Below are 13,410 nucleotides of genomic sequence, written 5' to 3' on the forward strand. Positions count from 1 at the left end.
CTAGGACCTATCACCTGGGTCCCTCTTCTACCTCTCAAATCTTAACACCCACCACACTCTTTAACCATCTTTACTCCCATGGGCTGAATCTTGACTCAAGTTTCTTCCCTCCCTTCTCAAAATATCCACTCCATTTTTCACCATCTATTCAAACTGTAACCAGTGCCTATCACAATGCCTAGTACATTGTAGTTAATCAGTAACTTTTCCAATGAATTAATTAGTGAAAGGAAGAAATCCTTTACCCACAGAGCCTTCCATGACAAGGAAAAATTTGTTCATTCACTCTCAGCAATTACTTAATAAGCATCTCTTTCTCCTACTACTATTCGTCCAAGTGTTAGCTGCTAAGTATCAGATGTGGCTTTTAAACTCTTTAAATGCATTATCTCATTTAGTTCTTACTATAACCATAGGAAGTAGGGTTTTTCATTCTTATTTTATTGGTTTGAAAATCAAGGCTCAGAGAAGCTAAATAATTTGCCCAAGGTGGGTCAGTGGCTAAAGAATCTGCCTTTAAAGCAGGAGACCCAAGTTCAATCCCTGAATCAGGAAGATCCCCTGGAAGAGGGCATGGCAACCCACTCCTGTATTCTTGACTGGGGAACCCCATGGAGAGAGGAACCTGGCGGATTACAGCCCATGGGGTTGCAAAGAGTCGGACATGACTTAGTGATATGTACTTACATATTTACTAAGTCAAAATTTTAACTGCCCTGAGGAAGACATTGTTGCTAAAGTCTGAAAGATGAATAGGAGTTTTTCTCCACTCTCCCACCAGGAAAAACATTACTATGGGACAGAAAAGAACCATGGGTATACATTAAGAGGAACTCCCTCAGGCTGAAGCACTGAGAAAAACAGAAAGAATGGCAGAAAGGCATAAACTGGGCAGATAACATGCAATCCTTCTAAGTAAGCATAGAGAATTTGAGCAATTTGAGCCTAAGAGCAATAGGCTTCCTTGATGGCTCAGAAGGTGAAGAATCTGCCTGCAGTGCAGGAGACCTGGGTTTGATCCCTGGGTCGGGAAGATCCCCTAGAGAAGGAAACAGCAACCTGCTCCAGTATTCTTGCCTGGAAAATCCCACGGACAGAGGATCCTGGCAGGCTACAGCTCATGGCATTACAAAGAGTTGGACATGACTGAGCAACTAACAGTTTCAGTTTCTAAGAGCAATGGAAAGTCCTTGTAGGGTTTTAACCAGAGAAGACTTACAATATTGAAATATTTGCCTGGTTACTCTGGCGAAAAGGTACTCAACAGGTTAAACATGCTGTTGCAGAACACCTAGGATAATCTAAGAACTGGATCACAAGCTAGAGGAGAGAGAGACACTTAGAACCATAACAATGGAAGGAACTTTAGAGGTTATCAGCCTTTCATTTTATTGATATCAAGAAATCAAATTTATAGAGGTAAAGTGACTTGTTCAAGTTGGATGATTTAGTTTATACAGTCTGATTAAAGAGATAATGATGCTGAGCAGGGCTCTGTGGGACTCCTGGGCACAGAGGCCTTTTTGTCCCCCATTTCTTATAGGCAAGAATCCAGCCTCATGACCTTCTCTCAGTTCCAAACGGCATCACAGTTGCTCATTGAAGGAGGAACAGCAGTAAAACAGCAAGATTAAAGGACCAGAGAGGCTCATCAAGATTAGGACACTGGACCACCTAAGACCCTCCACACATCCAATCTTGTCACGAACCCCACCCTTTTGAACTTTGCAGAAGAAAGAATACAAGACTGTTATTACCTTGATCCTTATCACATACTCCTGCCTGACTATATAACCTTTCCCTTCTCACCAGGGAAGAGGCATAGTTCTTGAGGCACTAGCCTACTGTGTTCTCCCTCTGCCTGGCAAAGTAATAAAGCTACTCTTTCCTTCTCCTCCATAACTCTGTCTCTGTACTTCTGTTTGGCATTGGTGCACAGAGAGACAAGATTTTGGCAACAATAAGACTAACACATAAAATATTTTTGAGTATACAAGTCAGAATATACTGAAAGCTAAATCACATGGTATACAACTTGCCACCAGATTCCCTGGTGGCTCAGGCAGTAAAGAGTCTGCCTGCAATGCAGGAGACCCAGGTTCGATCCCTGGGTCAGGAAGATTCCCCTGGAGAAGGAAATGGCAACCCACTCCAGTATTCTTGCCTGGAAAATCCTATGGATGGAGGAGCCCGTCAAACTATAGTCCATTGGGTCACAAAGAGTCAGACACAACTGAGTGATTTCACTTTCTTTTCTCTCTATACAACTTGCAATGAATTAAAGAAATCCAAATCAAATCAACCCCAAGGTGCCATTGTATGCCTCTGAGACCAGCAAAGACTAAGAAAATATTGAACTCAATGCCCAAGTGACCCTAGAAAACCAATGTATTATATGACAACAGCATTGTAAGAAATTAGCACAATGTTACTGAACAGCAGGGCAATACATGACAAGAGTCATAAAATGTTTTATATTCTTTCAACTGCTAACTTTGGGGAAACACACCCTAAGAAAATAATACCAAAGGGAAAAAAGTGATTACTCAAGAGATGTTTATACTAACACCATTTATAATAGTAAAACTAGAAACAACCCTAAAGCTCAACAATGAAAAAACTGATGAAAACTGACAGAGATGAAATCTAGCTAGCAGAGATGAAATCTGTTTAATCACTGGTCATGGTAGAGAGGTCTGACAGAATGTGGTCCACTGGAGAAGGGAATGGCAAACCACTTCAGTATACTTGCCTTGAGAACCCCTTGAAGAGTATGAAAAGGCAAAATGATAGGATACTGAATGAGGAATTCCCCAGGTTGGTAGGTGCCCAGTATGTTAGTGGAGATCAGTGGAGAAATGACTCCAGAAAGAATGAAGGGACGGAGCCAAAGCTAAAACAATACCCAGTTGTGGATGTGACTGGTGATAGAAGCAAGGTCCAATGCTGTAAAGAGCAATATTGCATAGGAACCTGGAATGTTAGGTCCATGAATCAAGGCAAATTGGAAGCGGTCAAACAGGAGATGGCAAGAGTGAACGTAGACATTTTAGGAATCAGTGAACTAAGATGGACTGGAATGGGTGAATTTAACTCAGATGAAGACTCTTGAGAGTCCAGGGAGTCCCTTGGACTTCAAGGAGATCCAACCAGTCCATTCTAAAGGAGATCAGTCCTGGGTGTTCATTGGAAGTACTGATGCTAAAGCTGAAGCTCCAATACTTTGGCCACCTCATGCGAAGAGTTGACTCACTGGAAATGACTCTGATGCTGGGAGGGACTGGGGGCAGGAGGAGAAGAAGGGGACGACAGAGAATGAGAGGGCTGGATGGCATCACCAACTCGATGGAGGTGAGTTTGAGTGAACTCCAGGAGCTGGTGATGGACAGGGAGGCCTGGCGTACTGTGATTCATGGGGTCTCAAAGAGTCAGACACGACTGAGCGACTGAACCGAACTGAACTGAACTGAGTGATACAATAGAATACTAAATGGCCATTAATGAGAGAACAAATGGGAGCTGGCATTTTAATGAATGCCATTAATGTCCAAGGACTGAGCTAATCGCATTTAATCTTTATATGGCCCTCTGATGATCTTGATTTTAATACATGAGAAAACTGAAGCTCAGGACACCCAGGAAACTCTCCCAAGAATCACACAGCTAGTAACCTGAATACAAAATAAGATCTAACTCTAAAGTCTATGTTGTTATAACTACATTTAATATGTGTATACTCAAAAAAATAAATTTTAAGTGACAGTAGTAGGCACAGACTATGTAAAACCATATATGAACCACATTTATGTCTATCAACAAGAAGTGAGGAAATCTGAGTTTTATAATCACTTAGTTGTTTCGTTTTCTGGCACACCAGGCCACAGGCAGCGTGGCTCCATGACCAGGGATCAAACTCGTGCCCCCTACAGTGGAAGCATGGAGTCTCAACCACTGGAATGTCAGGGAAATGCATAATCATTTAGTTCTTGCTTTTATTTTTTTATGGTGGAGCTGTTGAATTCTGGATGGTTCTTTGGCACACATTCTAAATACTGAAGTTTAGAAAAGATAAAAATTGACTGGCATGATCAGGGAATGCTCTTGGAACTGGTGAAGTTTGACTAGGTAGAGAGGAACAGAAGGGAATGGGCAAAGCCATGGTGATGGGAAAGGACTTTTGCGTATACAGTATATCAACAAGAATGGTCTGTTGTAGAATAAGGGGCATGCGGTACGGAGTATCAGAAGATAAGAATAGAAAGGTGGAGTAGGCTAGTTAGCCAGAGATTCTTAAAGAAAGGCAGAATTTTAACTTTAAACTGTAGGAAAAAGGGAACTATTGAAAGCTTTTGAAGTGACATATGAAAGCACTATTTCCATATTGTTCTAATAGTGTTTCAGGTCAGTTCAGTTCAGTCGCTCAGTCGTGTCCAACTCTTTGTGACCCCATGAATCGCAGCACACCAGGCCTCCCTGTCCATCACCAACTCTCGGAGTTCACTCAAACTCATGTCCATCGAGTCGGTGATGCCATCCAGCCATCTCATTCTCTGTCGTCCCCTTCTCTTCCTGCCCCCAATCCCTCCCAGCATCAGAGATTTTTCCAGTGAGTCAACTCTTCGCATGAGGTGGCCAAAGTATTAGAGTTTCGGCTTCAGCATCAGTCCTTCCAATGAACACCCATGACTGATCTCATTTAGGATGGGCTGGTTGGATCTCCTTGCAGTCCAAGGGGCACTCAAGAGTCTTCTCCAGCACCACAGTTCAAAAGCATCAATTCTTCGGCGATCAGCTTTCTTCACAGTCCAACTCTCACATCCATATATGACCACGGGAAAAACCATAGCCTTGACTAGATGGACCTTGGTTGGCAAAGTAATGTCTCTGCTTTTTAATATGCTATCTAGGTTGGTCATAACTTGCCTTCCAAGGAGTAAGATTCTTTTAATTTCATGGCTGCAATCAGCATCCGCAGTGATTTTGAAGCCCAGAAAAATAAAGTCTGACACTGTTTCTACTGTTTCCCCATCTATTTCCCATGAAGTGATGGGACCAGATGCCATGATCTTTGTTTTCTGAATGTTGAGCTTTAAGCCAACTTTTTCACTCTCCTCCTTCACTTTCCTCAAGAGGCTTTTTAGTTCCTCTTCACTTTCTGCCATAAGGGTGGTGTCATCTGCATGTCTGAGGTTATTGATATTTCTCCCAACAATCTTGATTCCAGCTTGTGCTTCTTCCAGCCCAGCGTTTCTCATGATGTATTCTGCATATAAGTTAAATAAGCGGGATGACAATATACAGCCTTGACGTACTCCTTTTCCTATTTGGAACCAGTCTATTGTTCCATGTCCAGTTCTAACTGTTGCTTCCTGACCTGCATACAGGTTTCTCAAGAGACAGGTCAGGTGGTCTGGTATTCCCATCTCTTTCAGAATTTTCCACAGTTTATTGTGATCCACACAGTCAAAGGCTTTGGCATAGTCAATAAAGCAGAAATAGATGTTTTTCTGGAACTCTCTTGCTCTTTCCATGATCCAGCGGATGTTGGCAACTTGATCTCTGGTTCCTCTGCATTTTCTAAAACCAGCTTGAACGTCTGGAAGTTCATGGTTCATGTATTGCTGAAGCCTGGCTTGGAGAATTTTGAGCATGACTTTACTAGCGTGTGAGATGCAATTGTGCAGTAGTTTGAGCATTCTTTGGCATTGCCTTTCTTTGGGACTGGAATGAAGACTGACCTTTTCCAGTCCTGTGGCCACTGCTGAGTTTTCCAAATTTGCTGGCATATTGAGTGCAGCACTTTCACAGTATCATCTTTCAGGATTTGAAATAGCTCAACTGGAATTCCATCACCTCCACTAGCTTTGTTCATAGTGATGCTTTCTAAGGCCCACTTGACTTCACATTCCAGTGTGTTTGGCTCTAGATGAGTGATCACATCATCGTGATTATCTTGGTCATGAAGATCTTTTTTGTACAGTTCTTCTGTGTATTCTTGCCACCTCTTCTTAATATCTTCTGCTTCTGTTAGGTCCATACCATTTCTGCCCTTTATCGAGCCCATCTTTGCATGAAATGTTCCCTTGGTATCTCTAATTTTCTGGAAGAGATCTCTTGTTTTTCCTATTCTGTTGTTTTCCTCTATTTCTTTGCTTTGATCACTGAGGAAGGCTTTCTTATCTCTCCTTGCAGAAATAATGGAGATGAGTGAGAGACTATAGGAGAGAGAAGCAATTAGAAGGCTGCTCCCTTGAATTAAAAGGATCTATGGAAATGGAAGAAAAGGTAACCTAAGAGATATTTTGAAAGAGCATTTGACAGAATTTCATAAAAGGCAGTCTGTGGATCAGGGAAGAGGACTAGCATAGCTACTGGGAGTATAGATTCTGCAATCAAAACTATGTTGGTTCAAATCTCAGCTCCACCACTAAGTGGGGTACTGCTAAGTACCTCTGTGACATTGATCAATTTAGTTAACCTAAGTGTCAGTTTCCTTCTCTGAAAAATGGGGATAACAGTCTCTACATCAAACAAACAGAATTTGTGCTCAGTAAGCAGTTAGCAACCTATAAATAAATAAGATATATAGATGAATAAGATTTGGGATAGTGCCACTGGCAGGGATTACAACAGTAGAAAGAAGAGCAGATTTGGAAGAGAAAATTGGTAAATCTGACTCACAGTAATGTTAAATATGGTATAACATCAAGGTATGTGAATAAAATGCTCTACAGACCTATGAAATTTGAGAATAGAGCATAAGTGAGATACTGGATACAAAGCTAAGTATACACAAAAAGAGTTACTGTGACTGTAATAGCTCATCATTAGGGAGAAGGTATTTGCAAATCATATATTGGATAAGTTAAATAAATAAGCAGGGTGACAATATACAACCTTGATGTACTCCTTTTCCTATTTGGAACCAGTCTGTCATTCCATGTCCAGTTCTAACTGTTGCTTCCTGACCTGCATACAGGTTTCTCAAGAGGCAGGTCAGGTGGTCTGGGATTCCCATCTCTTTCAGAATTTTCCACAGTTTATTGTGATCCACACAGTCAAAGGCTTTGGCATAGTCAATGAAGCAGAAATAGATGTTTTTCTGGAACTTTCTTGCTTTCTCCATAATCCAGCGGATGTTGGCAATTTGACCTCTGGTTCCTCTGCCTTTTCTAAAACCTGCTTGAACATCTGGGAGTTCATGATTCACATATTGCTGAAGCCTAGCTTGGAGAACTTTGAGCATGACTTTACTAGCATGTGAGATGAGTGCAACTGTGTGGTAGTTTGAGCATTCTTTGGCATTGCCTTTCTTTGGGATTGGAATGAAGACTGACCTTTTCCAGTCCTGTGGCCACTGCTGAGTTTTCCAAATTTGCTGGCATATTGAGTGCAGCACTTTCACAGCATCATCTTTCAGGATTTGAAATAGCTCAACTGGAATTCCATCACCTCCACTAGCTTTGTTCGTCGTGATGCTCTCTAAGGCCCACTTGACTTCACATTCCAAGATGTCTGGTTCCAGGTGAATGATCACGCCATCGTGATTATCTTCATCATTAAGATCTTTTTTGTACAGTTCTTCTGTGTATTCTTGCCACCTCTTCTTAATATCTTCTGCTTCTGTTAGGTCCATACCATTTCTGCCCTTTATCGAGCCCATCTTTGCATGAAATGTTCCCTTGATATCTCTAATTTTCTTGAAAAGATCTCTTGTTTTTCCTGTTCTGTTGTTTTCCTCTATTTCTTTGCATTGATCGCTGAGGAAGGCTTTCTTATCTCTCCTTGCTATTCTTTGGAACTCTGCATTCAGATGTTTATATCTTTCCTTTCCTCCTTTACTTTTCGCTTCTCTTCTTTTCACAGCTATTTGTAAGGCCTCCTCAGACAGCCATTTTGCTTTTTTGCATTTCTTTTCCATGGGGATGGTCTTGGTCCCTGTCTCCTGTACAATGTCACGAACCTCCGTCCAGAGTTCATCAGGCACTCTATCTATCAGATCTAGACCCTTAAATCTATTTCTTACTTTCACTGTATAATCATAAGGGATTTGATTTAGGTCATATCTGAATGGTCTAGTGGTTTTCCCTACTTTCTTCAATTTAAGTCTGAATTTGGCAATAAGGAGTTCATGATCTGAGCCACAGTCAGCTCTTGGTCTTGTTTTTGCTAACTGTATACAGCTTCTCCATCTTTGGCTGCAAAGAATAGAATCAATCTGATTTCGGTGTTGAGCATCTGGTGATGTCCATGTGTAGAGTGTTCTCTTGTGTTGTTGGAAGAGGGTGTTTGCTATGACCAGTGCGTTCTCTTGGCAAAACTCTATTAGCCTTTGCCCTGCTTCATTTCGTGCTCCAAGGCCAAATTTGCCTGTTACTCCAGGTGTTTCTTGACTTCCTACTTTTGCATTCCAGTCCCCTATAATGAAAAGGACATCTTTTTTGGGTGTTAGTTCTAAAAGGTCTTGTAGGTCTTCATAGAACTGTTCAACTTCGGCTTCTTCAGCATTATTGGTTGGGGTATAGACTTGGATTACTGTGATATTGAATGGTTTGCCTTGGAAACGAACAGAAATCATTCGAAGATCATGGCATCTGGTCCCATCACTTCTTGGGAAATAGATGGGAAACAGTGGAAACCGTGTCAGACTTTATTTTTTTGGGCTCCAAAATCACTGCAGATGCTGATTGCAGTCATGAAATTAAAAGACGCTTACTCCTTGGAAGGAAAGTTATGACCAACCTAGATAGCATATTAAAAAGCAGAGACATTACTTTGCCAACCAAGGTGTCTAGTCAAGGCTATGGTTTTTCCCGTAGTCACGTATGGATGTGAGAGTTGGACTGTGAAGAAAGCTGATCGCCGAAGAATTGATGCTTTTGAACTGTGGTGCTGGAGAAGACTCTTGAGAGTCCCTTGGACTGCAAGGAGATCCAACCAGTCCATTCTAAAGGAGATCAATCCTGGGTGTTCATTGGAAGGACTTATGCTAAAGCTGAAACTCCAATACTTTGGCCACCTCATGCGACGAGTTGACTCACTGGAAAAGAGTCTGATGCTGGGAGCGATTGAGGGTAGGAGGAGACAGGGACGACAGAGAATGAGATGGCTGGATTGCATCACCGACTCGATGGACATGAGTTTGAGTGAACTCCGGGAGTTGGTGATGGACAGGGAGGCCTGGCGTGCTGTGGTTCATGGGGTCGCTAAGAGTCAGACACGACTGAGCGATTGAACTGAACTGAACTGAACTGATATTGGATAAAGGGTTAGCATTCAAAATACATAAAGAACTCATATAACTCAACAACAAAATAACAAGCAACCCAATTAAAAAGTGAGCATAGGTGCTGAATAGACATTTTTCCAAAGATATACTGATAGCCAACAGATATATGAAAAGATGTTCAATATTACTTGTTATTCAGTTCAGTTCAGTCGCTCAGTCATGTCCGACTCTCCGCGACCCCATGAATTACAGCACGCCAGGCCTCCCTGTCCATCACCAACTCCCGGAGTGGAAAGTGCAAATCAAAGCCACAATGGCATATCACCTCACACATGTCTGAATGGCTATTGTCAAAAAGGCAAGAAACAAGGGTTGAAAAGGATGTGGAGATATGGAGCCTTCATATATTGTTGGTGAGAACATACTGTTGCAGTCACTTTGGAGTATAGCTATTTCTCAAAAAATTAAGAACAGAACTATTATATGATCTGGCAATTCCACTTCTGAGTATTTTTCTCAAGAAAACAGAAACACTATTTTGAAAAGATATATGCACTCCTATGTTTATTATGTTTACAGTGAATAGCCAAGACATGGAAGTAACCTAAGTGTCCACTGATAAGTGAATGATAAAGAAGATGTGATATATAGAGATATGTATTCACATATATGGATATACAAATATTAAAGTCAAAAAAGTGTCAGTCTCCAAGTGTCCAACTCTCTATGATCCTATGGATTGTAGCCCATCAGACTCTTCTGTCCAAGGGATTCTCCAGGCAGGAATACTGGAGTGGGTTCCCATTCCCTTCTCCAAAGGATCTTCCTGACCTGGATATTTAACCTGCGTCTCCTGCATTGCAGGCAGATTCTTTATATTCTGAGCCACCAGGGAAGTAATATGAATATTACTCAACCATAAAAAGAATGAAAACTTACCATTTCAGACAGAGTCAAAGACAAATACCATATGCTTTCATTCATATGTGCAATGTAAAAAACAAAATAAATGAACAACCAAACTAAACAAAACAAACACACATACAGAGAACAGATTACCAGTTACCAGAGGTGAAGTGGGGAGGGTAAAATGAGTAAAGAGGGTAACTGTATGATGATGGGTGGAAACTAAATTTTTGGTGGTAATCACACCATAGTGTACAAAGAAGTAGAAATACAATATTGTATCAGTTCAGTTCCGTTCAGTTCAGTGGCTCAGCCGTGTCTGACTCTTTGCAACATTGTATGCTACTGCTACTGCTACTGCTAAGTCACTTCAGTCGTGTCCGACTCTGTGTGACCCCATAGACGGAAGCCCACCAGGCTCCCCCGTCCCTGGGATTCTCCAGGCAAGAACACTGGAGTGGGTTGCCATTTCCTTCTCCAATGTGTGAAAGTGAAAAGTGAAAGTGAAGTCGCTCAGTCGTGTCCGACCTTTAGCGACCCCACGGACTGCAGCCTACCAGGCTCCTCCATCCATGGGATTTTCTAGGCAAGAGTACTGGAGTGGCTTGCCATTGCCTTCTCCGAACATTGTATACAGGGAGCTTAAATAATGTTACCTCAATTAAAAAAAATGAAAACATGGGATACATGAACTCAAGACAGGAAAAATTATAGAGAGGGAAGAGAAGTGAAAAGAGGCCTGAGGTAGGAGGGGAGGGATAAATTAGAAATTTGGGGTTAACACATACACACTACTGGGCTTCCCAGGTAGCCCTAGTTGTAAAGAACCCGCCTGCCAATACAGTAGATGCAAGAGATGCAGGTTCAATCTCTGGGTCAGGAAGATCTCCTGCAGGAGGAAATGGCAACCTATTCTAGTATTCTTGCCTGAAGAATCCCATGGACAGAGGAACCTGGCAGGCTACAGTCCATAGGGTCGCAGAGTCAGACACAACTGAAGCAACTTAGCACATGCACACACACACACTAATATATATAAAATAGATAACCAACAAGAACCTACTGTATAGCACAGGGTATACTCTTTTGTAATAGCCTATAAGGGAAAAGAGTCTGAATAAGGACATACATGTAAATAATTGAACTACTTTGAGCTGTATACCTGAAACAAACACATTATAAATCAACTGTACTTCAATTTTTAAAAGAAAGAAAGAAAAAGAAACAAGCTGGGGTTATCTAATCTGAAAGTGAACTCTGATTAGGAAGTGAGTCTATAGATAAGATCACCTCTCTAAGAGCCAACCGGGAAGTCTCCATTGGAAAAATGAAGATATCATATTGCTTTAGAACCAGTATATAAATTGGCCTTTATATTTTATTCCTAGAGAATCCCAACAAAAAGACAGTGTTATCCCAAGAAGTTAGAATCCTGGGGTAGTTGGTGGATACAGGTGTGTGTTGTAGGTGTGTTTTATGGAACTTCCATGAGATTGTGTTTTTATTTAAAGATATTGGCTCATTTCCCTATTAAAGGAAGCCTACTACAAAATCTTTTATAAAGAGTAGGAACTTGACAAGGAAAGAATTACCAACCACAAGAATCAATTAAAAGATTAAGTGGGGTGGTCTACGTAGACAAATTTAGTCAACAAATATCTATAAGAACACCTAAAAAAAAAAAAAAAGAGGTCTGAGCACTCAAACTTGGACATTCCCTGCAGCAATCTACAGCCCTGCACCTGATTTAATCTTATCTTGCTTACTCAATAGTTGCTTCATCCACATTGCTCTTATGGTTATCAAACTAACCGCTATTTAGTGAACGCTGCTGTGCATCAGGCACTCTATAATGCACACTTCACTTACTACTCATTTTAGCCCTCAAACAAATTTGATAGATAAAGAAAAGGAATTTCAGACAGGTTTTAAAATCCCAAGACCAAAGAGCAAATGAGTGGCAGAGCCAAGATCTAAATCCAGATTGTTCATGCATGTCCCAATGCCAGCATCATGCCGCCTCCCAATTCAACTACATCTGTGACCCCCTACCCAGCTTGAGTCTCAAAGATATGGCACTACTTATCAGAATTACGGAGTTATTACAATCTCAGCCCTAATTTTTTTTAAGACAATATTTTAGTGACTTGCTCAGTTTTACACGGTAGTCTCTACCGGGATTTCTGAAATACTAAAAATAGATCTCCATTACTAACTTGGGGATGCCAGGATGGGACTCGAGTGCCCCTCAGCAGTGGAGACTAACTCACAGGCGAAAGGTATCAGGAGGCATGGGGTGAGCTGGGCTGAAAAACGGTAAAGAAAGTTCTCTTCGTGGCCCGCCTCCCTTCAAGGCGCTCCTGACCCCTAAGAACCCGACTCTTCATATGAGGAACTCTCTTCTCAGGACATTTTCACTCTTTCAGACGTTCACAGAACCTGCGAAACCTCCAAGTCGCAAAGGAACCCCCCAAATCCTAAGAGGCGCTCATTTCCCACAGAACGACATTTACTCCTTCGCCTCAGAGAACCCCCTCCTCCCGGAACCCCTTTTCCATCTCCTTAAAGAACCGCTATTCTTCCCTCACAGAACCTCTATCTCTTTACCGACTCCCCAGTTTCCCAAGGGAACTTCCATCTCCTCACGGAACCTGCATTTCCCGACGGAACACCCCCAATTTCTCCCTCTCCTGTGAACCCCCACTTCTCTCCTAGCTGACGTCCCTCAGGCCCGCCCGGGCCCTGCCTCACCTCTCGGCTCCTCCAAGGAGCGCCGGTGCAGCTCGCGGTAGCGCTGCAGAGAGGGGACGTGCGCCGAACGGCTGACCTCGGGCGGCGGAGACCAGCTCCGCGCCCGGCTCCGGGCTCCAGTCTCCTCCCGGTCCCCGCTCCCGCTGCCGCTCCGGCTCCGCTCTTCGGGAAGTCCCATCACCTCAAGTTCCGAACACAGTAGCCGCCTTGGCGGTAGCAGCCGGCGCCCAGGCGCGGAAAACAGGCCGACCGAGGGGCGGGGCCTTAAGAAGGGGCGGGGCCTGGTGGCGGGGCGGGGCTTAGGCAGGTGCAGGGGGAGAGGCCCAGAGGGGCGGAGCCGTGCCTGGTGGTGTTGGGACCAGGGCTAGCAAAGAAACCCATAGGCCAAAGTAGAACATTGCTTGGGGCATGGGGCGGAGCTTACTTGCGGAAGGGGTGGAGCCGCGGCGGGAAAGCAGAAGGGGAGGGGCCAGGCGTGACAGGAGAGAGGGTGGGCCCGTGGAGTGACCGGGAGTGGCAAGGCT

General features: G+C 42.9%; 1 protein-coding gene across 2 annotated transcripts in view; it reads right to left on the reverse strand.

Moving 5' to 3' along the window:
* The window catches only part of ACSS2 (acyl-CoA synthetase short chain family member 2), a 52,322-nt gene extending 39,169 nt beyond the window's left edge, over positions 1–13,153 (reverse strand). For both annotated transcript variants that reach the window (XM_055436166.2, XM_055436157.2), the window contains exon 1: positions 12,887–13,153. In XM_055436166.2, coding sequence (XP_055292141.1) covers positions 12,887–13,064 — 178 coding nt within the window. In that variant the 5' untranslated portion in view covers positions 13,065–13,153. The remainder of the gene's footprint in view (positions 1–12,886) is intronic.
* Positions 13,154–13,410: the final 257 nt, after the last annotated feature.

Source organism: Moschus berezovskii, chromosome 15 (assembly GCF_049115385.1).
Source record: "Moschus berezovskii isolate FMDL1 chromosome 15, NW_MosBer_1.0, whole genome shotgun sequence".
Classification (NCBI taxonomy): Eukaryota; Metazoa; Chordata; class Mammalia; order Artiodactyla; family Moschidae; genus Moschus; species Moschus berezovskii.